Source organism: Anabrus simplex, chromosome 2 (assembly GCF_040414725.1).
Source record: "Anabrus simplex isolate iqAnaSimp1 chromosome 2, ASM4041472v1, whole genome shotgun sequence".
NCBI lineage: Eukaryota > Metazoa > Arthropoda > Insecta > Orthoptera > Tettigoniidae > Anabrus > Anabrus simplex.
Genome location: NC_090266.1, coordinates 1,058,838,878 through 1,058,863,267, shown reverse-complemented (window position 1 = coordinate 1,058,863,267; position 24,390 = coordinate 1,058,838,878). Strand labels below are relative to the sequence as shown.

Genomic DNA, 24,390 nt, shown 5'->3' with positions numbered 1-24,390 from the left:
CTTCTGTTAAGAAAAGGTGCAGAATTCAAGGGAATGCTAGATACGAAATAAACTATGCACAAATGAATGTGTAATTTGTATTTTCATTTTAACTAAACAGGAGTGTCTGATATCTGTGTCACCAGACATTGCTTGAAAGTGCCTAATATAACAAAGAATTATTCCATCCATACTCACTTGTATCCTTGGTTGCATTCGCAGTAATAACCTGTAAGTGTATCAACACACTTGTGGCCACACTGATGTACCTCCACTTTAGAGCATTCATCCACATTACAGTGAAGTGGTTCATCGCTATCGTCTGAGCAATCTGATACTTTATTACACACCAACTGATAGTCAATACACTGACCATTATTACACAGGAACTGGCCAGTTGGGCATGTCGGTTTTTCTTTCTCTGCAGAAACAATAAACATGCATAAATATGAAATATTTAACATAAAAAGGATATTAAAAGAAAATTAAACTCAAATAAAAACTTGCATCAAGCTGTTCCTGGACCTATCTCACAACCACTCCCAAATTAGCAAAAATCATTGTATTCATGTCTATGCCTCTTCATAATTTCATCCATCACAATGATAAATAGTAAAAGAGTGTACTGATGCCCAATGTCAATATGGTTTCAATTTCAAATCATCTTGTCTTGTACATTTGCGACTTGACATGATGAGAGAGAAGTGCCAGAGCAGCTTTATGCAGTAAATAGGAAGACTGAAGAATGAGAATCAGTGTGGGGAAAAAAGCACAATGATGATGATCATGATGATGATGATAAGAGAGGAGGATGAGCACAGAGTTGGAAACAAAGATTTTAATGATTATGCTTGTTGTTTAAAGGGATCTAACATCTAAGGTCATTGGCCCCAACAAACATTTTGAAGAAGTAGAGAACATCAGGAATTTAGAACTACTACTACTAAAATGTTTCCATTCCTCCCCTCTTAGATGGTGACGCCGTCTTTCAGGCCGGAAGATTTGTTGCGGTGAAGGAGATGCTAAGAGAAGGCGAGGGGGTTGGCGGCCGTGGCCTAGACTAGGAACTGTCCCGGCATTCGCCTTAGTGCAGGAGAATGGAAAACCACGGAAAACCATTCTCAGGACAGCCGACGGTTGGGGCCAGCCGTGAGGTCCAGCCCTGTCCCGTCTCCCGAATGCAGAGGCGTAGAGCCGTGACCACCCCTCCTCTGCTCGGTTGGCTGGTCAGAGTGCAGAGTTGTTGGACCACGGACCAACCGTGGCCGCACATAGGCCGAGACCCGGTCTGCATCTACCGACTGAATTTAGAAAACAAATAACAGGAAATGTCAAGATGGGATTTGAAAATCAGATGGAGGATACTACTTGAGTTAAGTTTCAACGATAGAGTATAGAATCTATTATACGTCTATTTTATGTCCCACTAACTACTTTTACAGCTTTTGGAGAAGCTGAGAAACCAGAATTTGATCCCGCAGGAGTTCTTAAAACCTTGGATGCTCGCGTGGGGTACCGGTGTAGCCCAGTAATTCATTTTGATAGGTTATGAAGACTTTACTTTCAATGCTGAGTCTCCCTGTAAGTGCCTGTCATTGTTGCTTCTAAATAGAGAGTATATTGTCAGCAATCTCAGACAGGTGAAATTAGCGTCAAATGATAAATAAATCATCTGGCTAAACGTGTAAACCGTGCAAGTAACAGCGCAAGGTTTTCTACTGCAAGTATCTGAGAATGAACATGCCAGTAAATCTACAGATGCGAGTCCGACGTATTTGAGCACCTTCAAATACCACCAGACTGAGCCAGGATCGAACCTGCTAAGTTTGGTTCAGAAGACCAGCGCTCTACTATCCAAGCTACGCAGCCCGGCAAAGACATACCAATGAATGCTGTGAGATGGACAGTGGACAGTGGTATGATGGTAAATGTGATGAAAATTCAGGCTGTAAGTTTCACCAAGAGGAAGTCCAGCTCCATGGCTAAATGATTAACGTGCTGACGTTTGGTTCAGAGGGTCCCGGGTTCGATTCCCAGCCGGGTTTGTGCCGTCTTCGTCATTAGAATTCATCACAGTAAGGGTCTCATCCTAAAAAACGCACAGGTTGCCTATACCGTGTCAGCTCGAAAGACCTGCATGAGACCTCTTCGGAGGCCACATGCCTTTTTATTTATTACCAAGAGGAAAAGTCCACTCAGTTTTAATTACTGTGTAGATGGGCTGATAGTACCCAATGGGGAAAGATCATCATTGGGGTAATCATATTAATGAGGTTGTAAATAAAGGTTACAAGTTTTTCATGTGGCTACGAGGGGATTTAAAGGTTTTAGTAAGGAAGTAAAGGGGAAGGCATATAAGTCTCTGGTAAGACCCCAATTAGAGAATGGTTTCAGTGTTTGGGACCCACACAACGATTACTTGATACAAGAACTGGAAAAGATCCAAAGGAAAGCAGCACAATTTTTTCTGGGTGATTTTCCGATAAAAGAGTATTGTTACGAATATGTTGCGAAATTTGGGCTGGGAAAACTTGAGAGTAAGAAGACGATCTGTTCAAGTAAGTGGTATGCTCTGAGCCATCATTGGAGAGATGGCATGGAATGACATTACTTGACGGATAATCTTGAGAGGAGCTTTTAAAGTTAGAAGAATTAGAGATTGGAATAATTTATCAAGAGAAATGTTTGTTAAATTTACAAGTTCTTTGAAAAAATTTAAGAGGAGACCAAATAACTGATAGGGAATCTGCCACCTGGGCGACAGCTTTAAATGTAGATCAATGATAACTGACTGACTGACTGACTGGACTGAAAGCTAAATAATGGACCAGTTCCTAACATGAAAAGTGGTAGACTGAAAATTACCAAATCTGCGACTGCATGTATGACAGAAAAGAAGGAGTACATTATCACAGAGATATGTTGGCTAGTTAGTATATAGAGGTTCATCTACACTTTGCCACAAAAGGGGGCACTTCAGTTATTAAAACAAGTTTGTGATAATATTTGCAATAAATTGCTTATACGCTTGTTTTTCCTAACATAACAGAACTATACAAGTTAACTTTCAAAGTGGGTATTGGATCAAAGTATGTTAAAAAGGAAAGAAATTTTATTACCTAGCATGGGACAAGGTATACACCGATACTGATTCTTTTGTACAAGGGTCCACTTAGTTTTTATGTTAGGAAACATAAGAGGTTTATGATGACGCTTGTTGTTTAAAGGGGCCGATGACCTTCGATGTAAGGCCCCTTTAAACAACAAGTAACAACAAGCAAGCTGTTGTTTAAAGGAGCCTAACAACTACGTCATCGGCCCCTACAAGGCTTATTTTGTACATTTTATGAGAAGAGAGAATGTAACTTAAAAGCCTTTCAGTCTGTCAAACATACAAGTTAAATATTATTACACTGTAGCACACCTGTAAAAAACACATTATTAAACCAGAAAAAAAGTACATACTATCAATTCCTTGTTAACTTGTGTGTTCAACAGACTGAAAAGCTTTCATGTTACATTTAACTGAGTCAACACTGAAAAGTACGGCTTCTGTTTTAACATCAACAACAACAAAGAGAATGCCAAATCAAAGAATGGAAACACAAACCATATTATGATGGATGGACTTGGTTACCAACACCATAAAGCAATGGGACCAGGACTGGAACATTGTGTATGAGGAGTGGTGAAATGGAGAGGAATCCTACTTGCCCTAAACCTGCTGGATCTGAATGAGGATGTCTGGTCACAACAGCAGCATTTAAAATACACTGAGTCTTCCAGTTTTACGGTTTCTTTCCTGACAACTCCCTCTAACTTTGGTCTGGGGGCACTATCGTAGGCCTTTTCCCATGCAACAAATGTCATTCTCATATCCATTAGTCCTGATGCATTTTGCATATTTTGTCAAATAACAAAAACTCATCCAATCACTGAAACCAAACAGTTGTATCCCCATCTGTACAGTAATTCTCCTTTCTAGCATTCTTTGCATTATTTTAGCAACATGGGATAGAATTATTAAATGTCCTCTTTTAATTCTCTTTTGTCCATCTTCCGGAAACTATTCACTTTTTCTTACATTTCCAATTTCTGAGTTTAGTATTATTGTCCTAGGTCCTTCATAAAATCTTCCTATACCTGCTAAAAATATATTTTTTTTAAAGCAAGCAAGCTTATAGTTTTACATGACTTATGATATCGCAACCAGTCTTGCATTAAATCTGAGGCACAGGAATGTGACTTTTCATCTCATAAATCCCACGTGCATTGGTCAGGATTCAAACCACGGCCACTTTAATGAGAAGCCAGCAACAATGTAAATTGCCTATCAATTCCCTCCTTGTTAATATTTCTTTTTTTTTTTTTACACACTCTATTTTCTTCTCTCTTCTTTCTCTTTCAGCTTGTTTCAAATCCCTGTTTTCTAATCATTTCCAAAAGCTTCTCCAAGTGTAACTAAAACATTCATCAGATTATTAAAATTTGCTTTACCCATCAATATGTAGTTGATTAAGGATTAATTTTCTATTTCCCCAAACATCTGGTATTTTTCTGACCACCTTTCTTCCTGAACAATGTGTTCTCTATAATCTTTTAGTTCCTCTGTCAAAAACCTATTAGCACATTCACTACTTGATTTTTTTCTCCAAATAACTTTGGTGTCCCAGTGGTGGAACAGACCACTATGAATGTGTTCAATTGGTTGCCCATCTTAACACCATGTGATTTTTCATGTAAAAACTCCAAATCGAGATTGACAGGGATTTGAACGTCAAGTCATCTGAAGTGGAAAGCCAGCAGTTAAGCCATTGTGCTAATGACATCCCCAATGGGAGATTGAATGCTCTAAAATATTGTATTTCTTTGCTATTAGCTTTGTCACACAGACATTAGACAGGTCTCATTGTGACAATGGGATAGGCTATGGCTAGGACGGGGAAGGAAGCAATCCTAGCCTTAAGGTACAGCCTGGTATGAAAATGGGAAAACACAGAAAACAATCTTCTGAACTGCCGACAGTGGGGTTTGAATGCACCATCTACAGCAGGGGTCTCCAATCTATGGCCTGCATAACATTTTTAATTGCCCCTGATAAGGAAAGATAATATTACAGCTATGGTATTTTTATGCCTGTACCTCAGAGAAATATTAGCAAGTTTACTAAGTCTCATACATCATTGTTATAAAATATTGAATGAAATGCATAGAATTATTTCTTTAAACCTGCAATCAGAGGGCAAACAATGCTGTTGTACAATAATTTTCTCAATTCAACTATCATAGGCAGTTAGCTGTGTAATTTTTTATAGTCGCTCATATGACCCAGTGGGTGGGTTAACTGGAAACTCTGGAAGACCATCTATTACTGCTGCTTCCTTGCACTTTCTGTTGCACTGGCAACACTAAGCCATTACTAATTTGTAGACATTGTTCTTTCTATTTGGTTCAACTATAAGTGATTGTAAAATACCAGTAGCTGAAAATTATTTCTGATTGATCCCTTTTAATATATATATCTTCCTGCCTAGCCAATGTCACCCCCTGCAGAGAAGAGTTGGAGACCCCTGATCTATGAAATGCAAGCTGACAGCTATACGGCCTGAACCACACAGCTGAGTAAAATATTTAAAACAAATTAAAACAACTATTTTACCGCTTACAACCATACTCAAGGAATATGACCTTATTACATGATATACTTACTTTGACAACCTACTTCATCCGAGTTATCCCCACAATCATCTTCTCCATCACAGCGGTAAGTGTTGCGAATGCACTTGAAGTTATTGCATGTGAACTCGGCACTGCTACAGGTCTTGTACTTTGAATTACATAACTTCCCTTCATCTGTGCCATCACCACAGTCATTATCATGATCACACATCCAGCCCTGTACAAACAGACATTACCCAGATTACATAACATGCAAACTGCTTAGTGAAAGACAATATCAAAGGGCAATAAAGGGCAATCACAACATAACCAGAGAAGCATTAATACATTAAAACTTCAATTAACCAAACTTTGCTAAACTAAAACCCAGTTTAACTGAAATGATGGTGAAAAACATCATAATTTGTGGGACCAGTGCTCAAAATGTTGAGGAAAGTAGAAGAGAAAGAGGAGGGAAAGAATAAGGTGGTAGTTTTTCACATCGGTACCAACAACGTACGGCAAGCAGATACAAGTACCACCATATAGGGGATGCGCGAGTTCTGGTAAATGCAGCACTGACTGTACAGACCTTCCTTACATCTTTTGCTTCAGGTTCCTCTTTTCCCTCCAATATTTGTGACAGTAAAATGTAGCCTATGCTAGATGCTTTGAACATTTATTCTATTATAAATTTATTTTTACAGAATTCACTTCAATCACTTAGAAGTGATAATGGAACAGTCAGTCAGGTACACTAGTGTAGTTTCAGTTTTATTAAATAGTGTATGTAAATAGATATTTTTTATCACTTTGAATAAAACATTATACTTTCTAAACCAACCATGAAGAATGAAGAAGGATCTCACTAACAGCAAGTGGTTACTGAAGATGGAAGTGTGAGGTCTTGATCAATTCTAATAAGAGATGAGAGGTCATGAATTTTTGAAAGTAAACATAATATACTGTATATATGTACTTTACCTTGTTAATGCAACGGCCATTTCCACATGTAAACTGTTCCTCTCCACATGGAGTTGGACTAGGGCAGTTTGGAAGAGTCGAGTTCTCATCTGCACCATCCACACAATCAGGATCTCCATCGCAGAGCCATTTTTTAGGGATACATTGAGCACGGTTCCAGCGTTTATTTTCAGTGCACGTGAACTCAGTCTCGTCACATTTGCGATCATCTGAAAATTCGAGAAATTATTTTTAATGCTTAAACAGAGAGTGGTAAAAGCTGACAGAGGAGAGAAGAAATTAGTGGAGGGTCTGACTGAATTTCATCTTTCTTGGTGAAGATATACATTTCCACTCCATGGAAAATTCCCTCAATTCAGGAGTCATTTCTGTCTCTGACAATGATGTCTTACTATCTGAAAGGAGATGGCTCAAGAAGTAATTTTTTTTTTTTTTTGGAATGTCTGAGAAAGATCACCATATTGGTGAATACTGTAATTCGTATTCAAGTTCCTCAGTGAGGATCTTTGGCACCTGGCTCGAGGACAACTTTCAACTCCATACAATTTGGTGTGATGCCATGGAGAAGTGGCTATGAAATTTCTGAAAAAGAGCAGGAAGGTGACAAAATAGTTTTCTCCATCCAGTTCAGAAAGTTGATTATGAATGTCTGTTGAGTACCACAATACCTGCATTCCAAAAATACACAACAGACTGCATTTCACAGATAGTACGCTGCCTGCTCTGTACATGCTGAACACAGCGGCGACACTTGACAATTCATGGGTATTAGTGTTTATATAAAATCATCCACGAACCCATCCTCCCCAAACGTCTGTTGGTCCTGAATTTTCGGCAGAAAAATGTAACAAAATCATGGAACCCGGGATTCTTCTTTAAGATTTTCAGAAGGTCCTACTCAATCAAAATTAACAATAATTCTGATAATTTTTCTTCTGCCTGTATACTTCTTAAATAAGATGTTATCAGTTGTATTGCCAATAAAGCTCATTTGACACAGACACTAGTAGCAGTAATACTGAAAATTAAAATACAGGGTTAGGTTTTCTTCGTGTGGCTATTTCTAGCCGGTTGCAGCCCTTGTAACCTTGTAAGGCAGACCCTCTGATGAGGGTAGGCAGCATCTGTCATGTGTAGGTAACTGTGTGTTATTGTGGTGGAGGATAGTGTTATGTGTGAGTTGCAGAGATGTTGGAGACAGAACAAACACCCAGTCCCCAAGCCAAGGGAATTAATCATTTAAGGTTAAAATCCCCAACCCGGCCAGGAATCGAACCCGGGACCCTCTGGAGCAAAGGCCAGCACGCTAACCATTTAGCTATGGAGCCGGACCAAAAGTAAACACGTGTCTTCATCCTGACATGGTGCAGCTCTTTTCAGGCACACCCTCAATGGAGATGAGCTGCATGTACCATTTCAACCACATACCAGCCCTCCTGCCATTCTTAAATTTCTGGCAGTACCGGGAATCGAACCCGGGCCCTCGAGGACGGCAGCTAATAACACTAACCGTTATGCTATGGAGGCAGAGAGTTAGGTTACTTCAAGTAATGCCAAATTTAATCCTGAGAATGTTAATATTTATAATGTTCCAATATGCAGGACTTCTTGAATTCTGTTGATCCATTGATGGTCAACAACTATGGTATATTTTGAGAACTGCACAATTTAACCAGGGACTCTTAATAGCTATGTGAGAAAAGTCTGCATACGTTTCAAGTAAGTCAAAATCGAAAAGTTTTGAATTTAGAAAACTGTGGGCACAAACGGCATGTCTTCATCTCTCGAATAATGCAATGTTTTCACAGTACCGTATTAAATAAACAGTATACTTATATGCTGTACTATTTATGTAGTCATATTCATTGCTTTTATCATTTTGCATGGTGTTAGGCTGATTAACATGGCAAATGCAGACCGCCACACCCGGCTAAACAGGAGTCTAGACGATTTCACAGTCATTGTACATATATTTTAAAAAGTTTTGCATCACCTCGGAACAAAAAGTTCCTGGCTCTTTACAATAAAACAAGAGAGAGAGACATACAGAGGTACCATATCAGCGTTATTTATTGCCCAAGAAAACAACAAACGAGGGACTCTACAATAAGACGGCTTTGATTTCTAAATTTGAGTTGCTGAATATACCACAAACCAGTACCTTTAATACTGGGTAAAACTTCCCCTTACTTTGATGCATGCCTGAATTAGTCTTGGCATAATGTCCACTAGTTTATCAAGGTAATGTTGGTCCAAACTGTCCCACTTCTCATTGGTGAATCATTATAGATTTAGCAGAGTGGTTGGTGGGTCATGACGTCCAGAGGTGGTTTAAGGTGGGTCTTCCCCCCCCCCCCCCTTAGTTACATATAGAAGTTAAAAGTTTGACTAAACTTTCAAGATTTTTGGGCTTGGGGGTTTGCTGTCTGATCAAATATGTCAGGTAAATATATTGGAACCCAAGCACTGATTTTAAATGAGCAACCTCTAGCATTTAACACTCACTGCTTCAGCCATAGACTGAACTTGTGTATTACAAAAAGCTATGATATTAGGTGAATTAACAATATGTTGGGGATTATCTCATCAGTGACAATGTTTGCCTCTGCTTCTGCAAAAAGAATGTCTGCTCTTCAAAGAGTGTTATTAGTGAACCTGGTAAGAATTCTTAAGACGGGTAAATTATTTTAATGTGCACTGATTTTAACAAGACATTCCTGTTTTTTCAAGAGACATTAATTTTAAGGATCCTGATGAAGGTTCAAATGTTTTAATGTATATTTTAATATATGTCTTAATTTATAAGAGAAGCACTGAGAGTGAAGCTGTGCCTCATGCAGCCTGTCTGAAGAACATTATTCGGCATGGTGTTATATGTGATGTGTTCAGGGTTCCTCAGAGCTGAAATTCGAGGGTAACAGCCACCGACTGCAATCGGAGCCCTTGGACAACTGTGCGAGGCAAGTCATCGACAGTTCCTTTCTCCCTGTACCGCTTCCATGTTCAAATACATCACTTTGATTGTGGACCACATGTCAAACAACTGCCTTTGTTGACCATTTTTCTCGACATAAGATGATTATGATACAAATTCTTATAATTTTGTTAATTACCACCTATTCAATACAATAAAAATGTAATTAAAATGTACATATTTATTAAGTTGTTAATATGGTACATGTTTCGCTCCTTTTTCGTGAGCATCATCAGCCAATTATTATTTACGAGAACAATTCAAATTCTACATCACAATAGAAAGTGTTTATTCACCAACAAGTTTGTTCATGAACAATATTCTTGTATTGACAACATAAAATTAATGCCAATACATTTTGTACAAATGTTACTCCAGCAACATCGAGAACAAGTAAAATGTTCATAACATAGGCAATTATCAACTGTAGAAAATTGTTAATATAGTTAATGAATTTCAACGACAATCATAGAAGTCAAGCAACATTGAATCATTACGAATTAGCCAGATCTCAAAAGGTTTTTTAAAATAATTTTAAAGGATGTTCACCAGATGAGTTTCGTCAATAAAATGTTAGACTTAAGATAGATTTTAGACAAATATATTTTAACTTAAAGACATAATTTTATTGTTATATGACTTGTAAAATATTATAAGATTTGTCAAGGTTTACAAGCATAACCTTAATCCAATAGAATAGATTCATGATCTTATATAACCTTAAGTAAATAAATAATGCTTCCACACTACTGCAACAACTTCAGCTGATAAACTGCATGCCATTTCAGCATAGCATTCTTCCTGTGGGTTGGGGTACATGCAGTCTTGAGCATGTTAACAAATATCCTACCAGTTGTCTTCCGGTCTGCATAGGACAGACCAACAGAGGAACACAGTTAAATGACACATGGGGGTGATGCAAAACGTTTTTGATGTGTGTGTTATTGCTGAGGCTTACTAAAGCTTAAAGGAACTTCGTGTATATGTGTTCAATCATGGCTGCAATGTTGCAGCAACAATTCCTGCAAGCAGAGCTTACTTTCTGGTTGTAGCAAATAAGTATGGGAACACAGGCTGGAAAGAAATGGAGGGAACAAATTGAGAACATTTATAAAATAATACTACCAAGTTTTTGAGTGGCAAAAAGAAAATGCTGTGAACTCTAGGTTGTTTAATCTCTCGATCATCCCTGGAAAGGAAATTTGTCATAGGAAATAAAACTTTATCCTTCTTTGTGGTAAGTTCTGGACAATGTTACTAACAAGTCAGAGGGAATCCTTTAAAAGATTTTTGAAGTCAACATTTTCAATTCTGTTGAGTAACATGAGGAATTTTGTTACTGCTGTGTTTATCACATGCTTTACAAATAAGTTTTATTTCTACATTACTTCATTTACACCTACAGAAAATCAACAACATTACTCACTGCATTGATGACGTTCATCTTCATCAGAGTTATCCAAGCAGTCATTGTCCCCATCACAGATGTAGATACGCGGGATGCAATTGCCATTATCACAAGTGAACAAGTCTCCAAAGCAAGTACGACCCTCTGATTTGCAGTATTCTGGTGGCTCATCAGATCCATCGCCACAGTCATCATCTCCGTCACAGTACCATGTAGCTGGTATACAACGATGGTTGGGACATCTAACATTGAAAATGAACGTAGTTAAACTTTAAATGGTTGGTTGCAATTACTATATTACTATATTTTAGCATTTATTAAATTGTTAAATACTAGCTCTTGGTTGAAATATTAAGGTGATCTGAAATAACCCCATCAATTTCTTATTATTTGAGCTCTTTTAAAGAATGCAGACTAGTGAAACTTATCTCTATCAGATAATTAGAATACAGTCGAACCTCGATATCTCGAATCTCCATTACTCAAATTTTCAGTATCTCTAAATTTCCCGGCTGTTTGTCCTATTCTTCACGTGTATTTATTATTCAAAATTCAGTTCAATGAATTTCTCGATTTCTCGAAGCAAACATTTCCTCCCTTGAAGCAAAAAATACTCCAACTCGAATTTTGTGCAACACTGACTGTGCAATATGGCATTTGTGGTTTATGAGGAACAGTTAACACATAAAGAAAGCATCATAGTGATGCTGGACGCTTATATTACGGGAACTGAAAAACTAAAACCTCTAGTAATCGTAAAATTGGGGAAGCTTCGCTATTTCTTAGGTGTCAATTAATTACCGGTCACGCACGAAAGCGACTCCCGAAGTCGTGGATGACAAGCTCTATTTAGGAATCTCAGCTGCATGGTATTGATGAGAAGTTTCAATGTGAAGGGAGGAAAGTTCAACAGTAACAAACAGAAGAGACTAACGGATTGTTTCACTACTGTATGTACTGTAGTCTGTCTTCTAAAAAAGTACTATAATAAGAGTTAAAGTGATGCCATAAAATAGAGTTAGTTTGTATATTTTTAAATACTGTTAAAAATAATATGTTCAGTATAAGCCCTTAGAGACAAATAATTAAATTATGTGCTATCCATGCTCAAAAACGGTATTCTCTGTATCTCGAAATTTCGATAACTCAAAATAAAATTTAGCTCCCAGGGTGATTCGAGATATCAAGGTTCTGCTGTAATTCCTCATTGCACAAATATCTGACTATAATAACAGGATATCATTTAGAAATCAGCTATACAATACAGTATTTTAAAATGAATAATTAATGTTATTAGCTTTACGTCCCACCAACTACTTTTACGGTTTTCGGAGGTGCCGAGGTGCCAGAAATTTAGGTCCCACAGGAGTTCTTTTAAGTGCCAGTAAATCTACTGATATGAGGCCGACGTATCTGAGCACCTTCAAATACCACGAGACTGAGACAGGATCAAACCTACTAAGCTGGGGTCAGAAGGCTGGCGCCTCAACTGTCAGCCACTCTGCCTGGCATTTTACAAAGAAAATGTGTAGTCACTGGTTTACTCTTTTTGCTTTTAACTCATAGAGGGACAAGGGATAGGCAGCTCACTAGCCACATGCACTGTAAAAGTAGAACTCGTGACAACCTGTGTTACTGGGGTGCCCATAGAAGTTACAAATTATTTAGTGCTGGATTTGGAATAGGTGCCTTTGGAGAAATAAGAACTCTAGCATTTGACAAGAGTGAGTACAGAGAAAATCAAGGACACTTACAATAACCACTGAAAGTTGCACGATTCCAGGAATAAAAGTATTAAATTCTGGCTTCCTGATCTCACATATGGCTTTGAAGACACATTAGATCCAACAAACAGCATTTTTTAAAATCTGAGGCATTATATAGATACAGACAATGAAATTTGCCTTGAAATATTTACCTAGAATGTACTACTACTACTACTACTACTACTAGTAGTAGTTTAACGTCGCACCAACACATTCGATTTTCATCGATGCTGGGATGCGACAGTGCTAGGATCAGCAATGTAGTGAGAAACTGCAGAAAACCATCTTCAAGGCAGCGGACATTGGAGTTTGAATCACGGCAGTATCTTCAAGCTACAATATGAAATATTTGATGTTCCAGTATGGTTAAATCACCTACCTAAAGCTGTTGAGAGGACACGATCGCTGAGCACAATGCAGAGCATCCTCGTCACTGTTATCTCCACAGTCATTGTCTCCATCGCATAGCCAGTAAGGTTCAACACAGATGTTAGTTTTCTCACATTTGAGGTGATTCACTGGGCAAGTCGTGTTGCGCGGGCACCGATCGTGAGTTTCATCAGATGTTACATTATCTTTGCAGTCGTTCACACCATTACAAACCTGTTAAGGAAACTTCATTTATTATTGAGAACATTAAAAATAATTGAAATTCAAAGCTTATGCTAATCCCTTCTAGAAATCTTATTTAAAAATGTCTCCTTTCTGCATATCACCATCATTACAAGGTGTCTGTAATTCAGTATCACATAGTTTAGTAGAATCTGGATATGGATTTTGAAAAGCATATGAATTTATGACTATCTTCTCTTCATACATAAGATTTCTTACCTTTAAATAATAAGTATAGAGAAATAGACATGAACAATGGTAGAATGTAGGCAGCCAATGTCAAAATTAGAAGAAAGGTTTAATGAGGCAAAGACAATATGGATATGCACATTTATCATATAGTACAACACCACAAAACACAAACAATTGTGTACTAACCCATACCGGTACCTTTACAATAATGGGTACAACCATTATATTATGAGTATCTAAACTGGACATGCAGAACTGTGACAAATTATTTATTTTGTTTGTGAATGCTAACAAGATGCTTATCATTGCAAGGAAGAGGAAAAATGTTTCTAATTGTTCCTCAATATTGGACAAAGCAGCAGCAGCACAGAAGTATCTGGTAAGTTGAGTGATCGTGGCTGTTCTAACTTTAAGATGAAAGTTAAAGACTAATTCTCTTCTCTTACAAAGTGCATCATATATCATCATTTAACTCTTCAGTTTAAGGTAAAAATCTAAAATGTATGACAAACATTGTTGGTTTCAACATTTATAACACAAAATGTAAAATAATCTCATTCAACAGTTCCTTTTCAAATGATTTAATCTTGTGTCATTGGGTGAAGCCTTCATCAGTATGAATAGAAAAGTGCTCTGCAGCCCATGAATGGAGGTAGAAAATGGAGGGAAAGGGATAGAGAAGAATAAAAAGAAATTGGCAACATATGAAGCCATGTGCAGACTTGGTGTGCTCTGAAGTTACAACAACATTATTATAAGATCAGCTACAAGTGGAAATAGGAAGGCAGCTCTGGAGTTTGCATTTACAAATTTTTTATGCCTATCCATCCAAATGGATATGGATGTGGATGGCAAAATGTAAGTCAGCTGTTGCATGAAATTTTAGATGAACGATTGCCATGCCCGTCAATGGAATTGGTTTCACTGTCGCAAATGGTCGACATGCAGGTTGTGCTCCAGCCATTCACAATGGAAGGAATCTTGCTGAAGTTGACTAATATAGCTGATGATCGGCTATCTCTCCTCCACACATACAAAACCTTCATTCACCGAGCCTCCGGCTGAAAAAGTAATGATGATGATGATGATGATGATGATGATGATGATGATGATGATGATGATGATGATGCTTGTTGTTTAAAGGGGCCTAATATCTAGGTCATCAGCCCCTAATGGTACAAAATGAGACGAAATGTAATGACAATTTAAAAGTCCAAAATCCTCCACTGACCAGAATTTAAAACGTGAGGATGAAAAATGGATGGATGGATATGAATTTGAAACAATCAGTGGATCCGACCTTCAATGCCCTACATTCCAATAAACTAGCGTTAAACAATACTATTACTGACCAAGGGACTGCTTCTAAAGCACAATCCTGAATCGATAATGCTTGTAGTCTAAAGGGCTCCAAAATCCAAGTCACTGGCCCCTCATAATGGTACTTATCACTAGGAAAGTAGAACCATGGTATTTGTCATGTTGTGGTACTAATCAAAAGTAGCCGAGACTCGTGGTATTCCACACATTATGGTACTACTCACAGGTAATGTAATGCGCACATGAAACACAGACCTATGGTGTTCCTCACATTGCGGCGCCATTTACAGGCAACGCAAACCTATGGTGTTCCACACATAAGTGTACAGGGACTCGTACTATCCCATGGTGTTCCTCACATAGTGGGTACTAATCATAGGCAAGGCAGACCCATGGTGTCGCTAATATAGTGGTACTAATCACAGGTACTGTAAAACCCAGCCAGAAACACACACTGTCACTACTAATCACAAACCTATTGTGTACCTCACATAGTGGTACTACGCGCAAGTAAAAGCGACCCATGGTGTTCCCTGCGTGATGGTACTAATTACAAGAAATCCCATGGTTTTAATTCAATCATCCCTTGGTTGGCCCTTTTAGTCACCTCTTACGACAGGCAGGGGATACTGTGGGTGTATTCTTTGTCTGTGTCCCCCACCCACAGGAAGTGGCTGAGAAAGTGGCTGTTCCTGTGGCTTCTAGGATTGTAACAGAGTGAAAAGTGGGACAATGTGGTAAGTATAGGAACTGAGTGTCAGTGCAAGATATCATTCGATCTTCTTCTTCTCCATACATTCCCTTTTTCAGATTCTCTCTGGGTAGGGTAGTGTACCAAAGCCCTCCACCTTACTCGATCTTTCCGCCATTCCTCTTCTAGTACTTTATAGCTATCAGCTCCTCTATTTGCAATACAGTCCACAACAGAGCTCCTCCATCTCCTTCTAGGATGGCCCCTAGGCCTCTTTCCAGTCTCTGTATCCATTAATGTTCTCTTTGGTATTCTCTCTCCTGGCATTCTCATCATGTGTCCAAACCATTTTAGCTTTGCTACTTCCATCTCTTCTTGAAGTTTACACACTCCCACACTTCTCTTTATTTTCTCATTTTGTATTCTATCTCATTTGTCTTTCCCTGTATGCTCCTCAAGAACCTCATTTCAGCTGCTTGTATCTTACTTTGGTTCCTCTTAGTTAACATCCAAGCTGATGAAGCATAGGTCAGTATAGGTTTATAATAGGACAAGTATGAAACCTTCTTGCACTTCATTGGCACATCTTTGTTCCATACAATGTCTCTCACACACTGGTAGAAACATGCAGACTGCTGTATTCTTAAATCAATTTCTCCATCCTAATTTCCATCTTGTGATATCACGCTGCCCAAATATTTAAAATTTTTCACTACTTCAAAAGGTTCATTTCCTATTTTTATCACTCCCCTGGATTTTCTGTTCTCTTGTCATGATCAAAGTCTTTATTTTTTGCAGTACTAATCTTCATTCCAAAATTTCTTATCTCCTCATTCCATAAATTAACTTGTGTCTGTACTTCCTCTTCATTATCCCCCCAAACTACAATGTCATCAGCAAAAAGCATAGACTTTGCTTGCTCGCCCATCATCTTCTCCTTGATATTATGTAGAATTCTATCCATGATGATAATAAAGAGTAAGGGAGACAATACACTTCCCTGTCTAAAGCCTGTCTCAACTCTGAACAATTCAATTTGACCTGTTTTGCTTCTAACACAGCTTTTGCAATTCTGATACAATGCTATTACCATTTGCATTGTTTCACTCCCAGTCTGTGCCTCTGTCAATATTTTCCATACCAAATTCCTTGAGACACTGTCATATGCCTTTTCAATATCTAGAAACGTTACTACCATGTCCTTTCCATATTCCCAATACCTTTCGATCATTTGATGCAATGTAGGCCTAAATATTGGGTCAAATGTGAACCTGCCTCTTCTGAATCCATACTGGTGTTCTGACAATTTTCCCTCTACTCCGTCTCTTATTCGTCTATCCAAGATTCTTTCAAGGATCTTAGCTGTATGAGGTATCAGTGTCACTCCCCTGTATTTTTCATATCATTTGATATTGGGTGAAAATAAAATGGGGTGAGGCCATGGCAACAGTCTGCTGGAAGCAAAATAGAATATGGTACCAAAAGTCACCATCTTCATGAAGAAGCTGTACCAAATGAATGCAGAGTTGCTATAGTAGCAACTGCATTCAGAAGTTATTCCAGTGAGGCTCAATTTAAAGGATTCCAGTAAGGTATAACAAATATTTCAGATTCAGCAGAAAGGAGACAAGCTAGTCGATTAAGCAGTCTGTTCCAAGCTGTCATAGGAGAGATGGCTTGGAATGACATTAGTAAATGAATAAGCTTGAATGGTTAATGGGATAAATATGGAGAATTAATTAAGATTGGTGAAAAATTGTAAATGAAAATGTCTTCAGCAATTGTTGAGCAGTATGAAAACAAGTATGTACCTTTAAAAGGTGGTAAAGAATGGTAAAAACCCCACTATATAATAACAGCCAAATAAAGAGTCTAAGATGGAGGTGCAGATTAGAGAGAAATAGCATTAGGAATGGTTGTGGAACTAAGAAACTTTCTAGAAAATTTAACTTAGCAAAAAAAAGTCTGTTAACATAACATAATGGCAAGCATTAACTGTCAGTCATATGAATTTTAGTGAAAAATGGAAGGGTAAGAATAGGTACATTAAGGTAGAAACATGTTCCAGAAGGACATTCCAGTGATCATAAAAGGCCTAGGAGAGAGAATATGTAAGGATATACAGAAGGCAGAAGTATTCAGTCACCAATTTGTTAAGATAGCTGGGCATATGGATATTGTTCAGACAGAGGTAGTGACTAAAACTAGCAAAGTACTGGTATTTACCTATGATGGTAAAGATATTTGTAAAAATATACAAAATTATGAAACCAAGAAAAGCAGTTAGAATTGATAACGTTTCTAGGGATATACTAAAAACAATGGGTTAGGATATAGAACTATATCTGAGCTACTTACTCTGTTACAGTTTGCATGAAGAAGTTATACCAAATGAATTCAGAGTTGCTATAGTAGCCTCTGTGTACAAAGGGAAGGGTGATAAAAATAAAGCGGATAATTACAGGCCAGTCAGCACGTAAGCTCTGAGAGAGAGCGTTATTTTTCTTCTTCTTCTTCTTTTCCGACAGCGTATCCCACATCTGTGGGGTTGCGGGTGCGAACTACATCGCACATGTGGCTTTGGCCCTGTTTTACGGCCGGATGCCCTTCCTGACGCCAATGCTATACGGCAGGATGTAATCACTATTGCGTGTTTCTGTGGTGGTTGGTAGTGTAGTGTGTTGTGTTGTGTTGTGTGAATATGAAGAGGAAAGTGTTGGGACAAGCACAAACACCCAGTCCACAGGCCAGAAGAATTAATCAGAGGCGATTAAAATCCCTGACCTGGCCGGGAATCAAATCCGGGACCCTCTGAACCAAAGGCCTCAATGCTGACCATTCAGCCAATGAATCAGACTAGAGCATTCTTTTTTATTATATTAGACATATTTGCAAAATTACTAACTGGATTGATAGAAGGCAGTTCAGGTTGTTACTCCAGCGAGGCTCAGTTTGCAGGATTCCAGTAAGATATAAGATACGGTACAGCAGATATTTTAGATTCAGGAGGTCAAATGGACTGTATTGCTATTGACTTATCCAAGGCTTTTTATAGGTTAGATCATGGGAGGCTACTGATGAAAATTAAATTTATTGGTCTAGACAAAAGTGTGATTGAATGGGTGACAATTTTTAGAAAACAGAATTCAGAGAATTATGATCCTGTAGTGATTAAGAGGGAGGTTCTACAGGGCAGTATTACTGGACCTTCAGGTTTTCGTACGTGTATATTTATTAGTGATATAAGTAAAGAATTGTAATCACATAAGGCTTTTTGCAGATAATGTTTGTCGCCTGTGGTGGGAAAGCCAAGATTTAAAATTATGAAAATCGCAGTTTGACTATTCATTTACTGTTTAACTGGACCTTTTGAACTGCAAAATTAACTGAGTGTAAAATCATTTTATGTGTCGTATAAATATATCTCCTTCGAAGAAAATTATTTATGTAACTTGAAGAAATTATTTTAGGAAAACTAGGAACAGTGTAGATAGTGTAAAAAAATTGGAAAAACTATTAAGAAATTCTGAATGTTGTATTGTGTAATTGTGTTGGATGAGGACTAAAGGAAGAACAATTATTTTAGAATTTTGTTTTGGTGTTGTATAAAATTATTATGAAAAATGTTATTTTGAGAACATACAACCTTTTAGGCAACCTGTACTGACACGTGGAGTTCATGATGAAATTGTTGTTGCATCAGCAACCTTCTAGAATTTACTGGACTGAATTTGAAGTGCTTCCTTATTGGAGGAAATATGAACAATTGTCGTAGGTTGGAATAAGCGTGTTTCTTATTGGTGAATGTGTGTGTTAGACGAGAAATTTCTGCGTGCTAATTGGTCTTTGTGATCACTCGATTTCCGGTTTAGGGCTCCTCGTGAGAGTGAGGCAACTGTCCACTAGAGTGTCCCTTAAAAGGGAATTTTTTTTTTTTTTTTCACTTATTGGAACACATACCCCGTTATTGTGTTTATTAGTCTATTAATTACCCAAGTACAGAATTTCAACTTCCTACATTAATTTTAACCCATGCCGACGGGGCCTAAAACTTTTAGAAAATAGCTGCTTAAAGGGTCTCTTAAATATAGTTGTAGTTGATCACTCAAAACAATTATTTTAGAGAAATATAAATGAAAACAGAAATTTATGTAATGCTCTTCTTGTAAGTAACAAAAAAGATACAATTTTTATAGTTATTCATTTGGATATTTCCTCTTCAAAGTCTCTTTTTTACAGTCTGGGTAAATTTTTCTATGTTCTTGCACACAATGTAATAAGAAGTGCTTCTGTTCTTCATCTGCGATAATCAAACCATGAAAGTCTGTCATCAGTTTAACAGCTCTTTCAGCTGTGTCATTAACTGCTTTTAAGGTAGAAACCCTCTTTTTAGATTCCACAAACGCCACGTTGTCTTTCCATGAAGATGGAATTTCTTGAAGGAAACCACTGTCAAGTTTCAGCAGTTTAATTTTTTTTAATTTCGTGTGGCTATTTCTAGCCGAGTGCAGCCCTTGTAAGGCAGACCCTCCGATGAGGGTGGGCGGCATCTGCTATGTGTAGGTAACTGCGTGTTAATGTGGTGGAGGATAGTGTAATGTGTGGGGTGTGAGTTGCAGGGATGTTGGGGACAGCACAAACACCCATCCCCCGGGCCACTGGAATTAACCAATGAAGGTTAAAATCCCCGACCCGGCCGGGAATCGAACCCAGGATCCTCTGAACCGAAGGCCAGTACGCTGACCATTCAGCCAACGAGTCGGACAGTTTCAGTAGTGAAAATAAATCTTTACTCTTGACAGAAACAAAATCACTCAAAGATTTCCCTGAAACAAGATAAAAAATACTTGTAGTGCCTATAAATAAAACAAATAAGTTCTAAATTAAATACCAGATTAAACGTACCATATAGAGAGCCAGACATCTCTTCTCTCGATGGAACATATCTCTTTCCGGAATCACCAAAGCTTTCTTTTTGTAAGTTTTCTACAATGTTTCCTTTACTCTGCTCATCAACTTCATTATCAAAAATTGAAAGGATGGCTATTTCCTCCGACAAGTACCACAAGTGTTGACTGAACTTGTTTAAAGCCGCATTGGAAATCAACTTGTCAACTTTCTCGTAATCTTTTAAGGTTTTTAAAAAACAAAAATCTTGATTTGGCGCTTTTATTGCCAAAGTACATCCAAGCCAGGGCTTCACGTATACTGCCACAACGAATAAACAAACATCTTGTAAAGCTTGTTTGTCCTTAGTGCTCATTTTAAACTGGGACTTCAGTAAACACATTTTTAAGGAGTAAATAGCTCTTGCCATCCATTGTGCTTGATGCATTGCACCAGGAGCTCTGATTTTTATTTTATTTTTAATGTCTCCACCCAGGAAAACAATAGTGAGTTGTATGAGCTCGCGATAATCATTCGTACATTCGATTTTGCCAGCTCACTGTAAAAAAACATCACCAATTCAATAATGTTTGCCTCACAGAGATGTTGTTGGACAAAATCAGTGCACGGTTCGATGGCACTAGGATTAATATTCATCCAGTTGTCTCTAAACTTTTTGAACAGCAGAATATCAGGACTGCTAGTGATTTGTTGGATCTTTGATTCAAACACACTTTTGAGCACCAGTTCGTAAATATGATGGCGGCAAGGAAAGAGTAACAACTCTCTTCTAGTTTTTGCTCTAAAAGCACACAAGGTCTGTTCAAGCGTCCTGTATTAGATGCTGTTGTATCACAGCACATTATTTGTACCTTATCATCCAGGTTCCAGTCATGAAGGGCATTTGACACTGCTTTTGCTTGCTCTTTGCCAGAAGAGTTGTATAACATCGGCACAGCAAGAAGCTGTTCTTCCTTGTCATATGAAATAATAATTGGTAGGCATTCTTCTTTAGAACTTCTTACGTCCAGAGCAGGTAACAATTTTCCATCCCAGTGAACAGTAACTACTTCGGGCACGTTATTCTGAAAATCGGATTTAATGGATCTCGCTCTATCTTTTCTCATTTGTGTTCGAACGCGTTGAATAGAAGATTTGCTGATCGGGTAATTGTCAGAACTAAGACCAAGTGCTTCTACTACAGACTGAATTATATAAACAGAATCTCTGATGCTTAGTTGACATCTGTCTAAAGTTGCAACTAATTTAGATGTGATAAAATCTTTTCTTCCTCTTCTTGTCGACGTAGCTTAAGAACTTACAGATTGAGATGTGGATGGCAGAGATTCTTCCAGGCTTTCTTCAGAGCTTGTGGATTGTTCTTCTACGTCTTCATGTGTATCGAAAGTCTGTAAAGTTGCAGATTCCAATAAGCTCGCGGAAGGCATTTGCTTTAGTCACTTTTTATCTTCTGCGAGTTTTCTCAGCTTGGCCCTTTCTTCAATATCAGCCAACTTTTTGTCAACACCTGCTAGGTACCCCGGACCTTCTTCGATTTTTATTCTTTCAAGAGCATCAACATGTGCGATATCGAATAAATTATCTAATTCAAGTTGAAAGTTCTCTTCACAGCGCCTATGTAAATCCTGCTATTTTTTTTTTTTCTCCAGTTCTCGCCAGACCTGATAAAGATCCACTAACTTCTTAACACAATTAGGCACAGCTCTGGTAGGTATTCTAGCCTTTTCCCAGAATATATTGCACTTCCGAATGACAAGATTTGCGCTTTCAATAACCTCACGTATGTTGAAAAATAGAACTGCGAGAACTTGACGATTAGATGGTAATTTTGCGCCTGTTATTTGGTAATTTACTTCACCAACCAAGAAAATGCTTTTTTTTATTGCTCCTTAGTTCCACCAACATCTTTGAAATATAAAACAATCCGTGATAGCTACCCGATAAGCGAAAACTAAGTGACAATAACTATGAGAGCGCACCACTCTTGTGAGGCATCTTGTATGGACATGTTTGCGCACGAGTCGGCACGGGTTGCACTGTTTCAAATAAAGAAAAAAATTGTTTTTGGGTGTTTTAGGCCCAAATGAGTAAAACAATAACCTATGCATTGCAAAATTAAAACTTTGAAAAATAAGGGACACCCTACTGTCCGCGTCTTTGAATACTGATCACCTTAGCAGTCGGACGCGCTCTGCTTCCGGCCAGTCTCTGGACTCTAGCCCCTTAGGTAAGCACTATCATCTTATGTGTGAGTTAATTTAAATTCTTATTTGTGTTTCAGCCCTTTTTCTCATTTAAAGTAACTTTCATGATAATGTCAATTTGTTTTGCGTAACAGAGTTTTCCTCTAGACTTCCACATTCACCAGTTTTGGGTTTATGAATGACTGCGCCTCAATGGACAGTATTTGGAGGCAATTCTCTTTACTTGTTTAGTATTTGTAACTAAATGTAAATTTAACTTCCTTTTATGATTAACGATGTTACCAATCACGTGTAAAGATTTGTTTTCATTTGAGATTGCCTCCCGTCATTCTGTGTCAACTTCTATGTTAAAGTTTAATCCATATCGTCAGAAGATTACCATTTGTGTTTTATAAATTTTTTTAAATATCCTTTGTTTTAATGTGCTTAATTGTCATCACCTATGTCACTGCTTTGTTTTTATTTGATTTGATTTTGTATCTTTTCATTTTGTTAATAATTAATAGATTAACTGAGGGTGATTATCAAGAAAATTTTCTTCCCCATTCCGTTATACTTTCCCACGGACCTCAATAGGGCTCCCACCACTTCCAAGTCCTTTCCGTAGTTGTCATTTGAACCACCTGTAAGTTAAGTTTTATCTCGCGTATGGTTTGATTTTGCATATATTGATAAGTTTACCATCTCATTCCCATTATTTTATGTTTTTGAATTAAACCCACCGCCACAATGTTATGCCAGATAGAGTAATAAATATGTTCCAGGATTGTGAACAAATGCAAAAGGATCTCAACAATGTTGTGAGATGAATAGCAGACAATGGTAAGATAGCAAACAGGGTGACAAGTCAGGTTATATGTTTCAACAAGAGGAAAAGTCCTCCAGTTTTAATTACTGTGTTGATGGGATGAAGGTACCTCATGTAAATCACTACGGAGCTTGGTGTTAATATTAGGAAAGGTCTTAATTAGGGAAATCACATTAATGAGGTTGTAAAGAAAGGTTACAGATCTCTTTATATGGGGTTATGAGGATATTTAGGAACGGTAGTAACGATGTAAGGAGAGGGCGTATAAGTTGCTTGTGAGACCTCAAGAAGACTATGGTTCCAATGTATGGGACCCTTGCCGGGATAATTTAATTTGAGAACTGGAAAAGATCTAAAGGAAAGCAGCACAACTTCTTCCGGGTAATTTCTGACAAAAGAGTAGCATTACAAAAACTTTGCAAACTTTGGTCCGGGAAGACTGGGAGTAAGGAGACAAGCTGTTTGGCTAAGCGGTGTGTTCAGAGCTCTCAGTCGAGAGATGGCATGGAATGACACTGGTAGACAAATAAGCTTGAATGGAGTTTTTAAAAGTAGGAAAGATCATAATATGGAGATAAAGTTTGATTTCAAGAGGACAAATGTGGGCAAATATTTGTTTATAGGAAGGGGAATTAGGGACTGGAATAATTCACCATGGGAAATGTTCAGTAAGTTTCCAACTTTTTTTGAAATCATTTAAGAAAATGCTAGGTAAACAACTGATAGGGAATCTGCCACTTGGGTGACAGTTCTAAATAAAGATTATGGTGATTGATTGATTGAAAGAATCAAATATGAAGGGGAAAGGTTACGTTCCTACTGGAAATGAGGAGTTAAGGTTGCCCATAAAAAATTGAATATATTCATCTCTACATCCTAATCAATT

At 37.8% G+C, this 24,390-nt stretch overlaps 1 protein-coding gene across 1 annotated transcript in view; it reads right to left on the bottom strand.

Annotated features, from left to right (window-relative positions):
- Window positions 1-24,390, bottom strand: part of mgl (megalin) — a 213,688-nt gene that overhangs the window by 55,297 nt on the left and 134,001 nt on the right. Inside the window, exons 37-41 of the mRNA XM_067142002.2 lie at window positions 13,149-13,372; window positions 11,022-11,245; window positions 6,622-6,830; window positions 5,689-5,875; window positions 178-400 (exon numbers count right to left, since the gene is read on the bottom strand). Coding sequence (XP_066998103.2) covers window positions 178-400; window positions 5,689-5,875; window positions 6,622-6,830; window positions 11,022-11,245; window positions 13,149-13,372 — 1,067 coding nt within the window. The remainder of the gene's footprint in view (window positions 1-177; window positions 401-5,688; window positions 5,876-6,621; window positions 6,831-11,021; window positions 11,246-13,148; window positions 13,373-24,390) is intronic.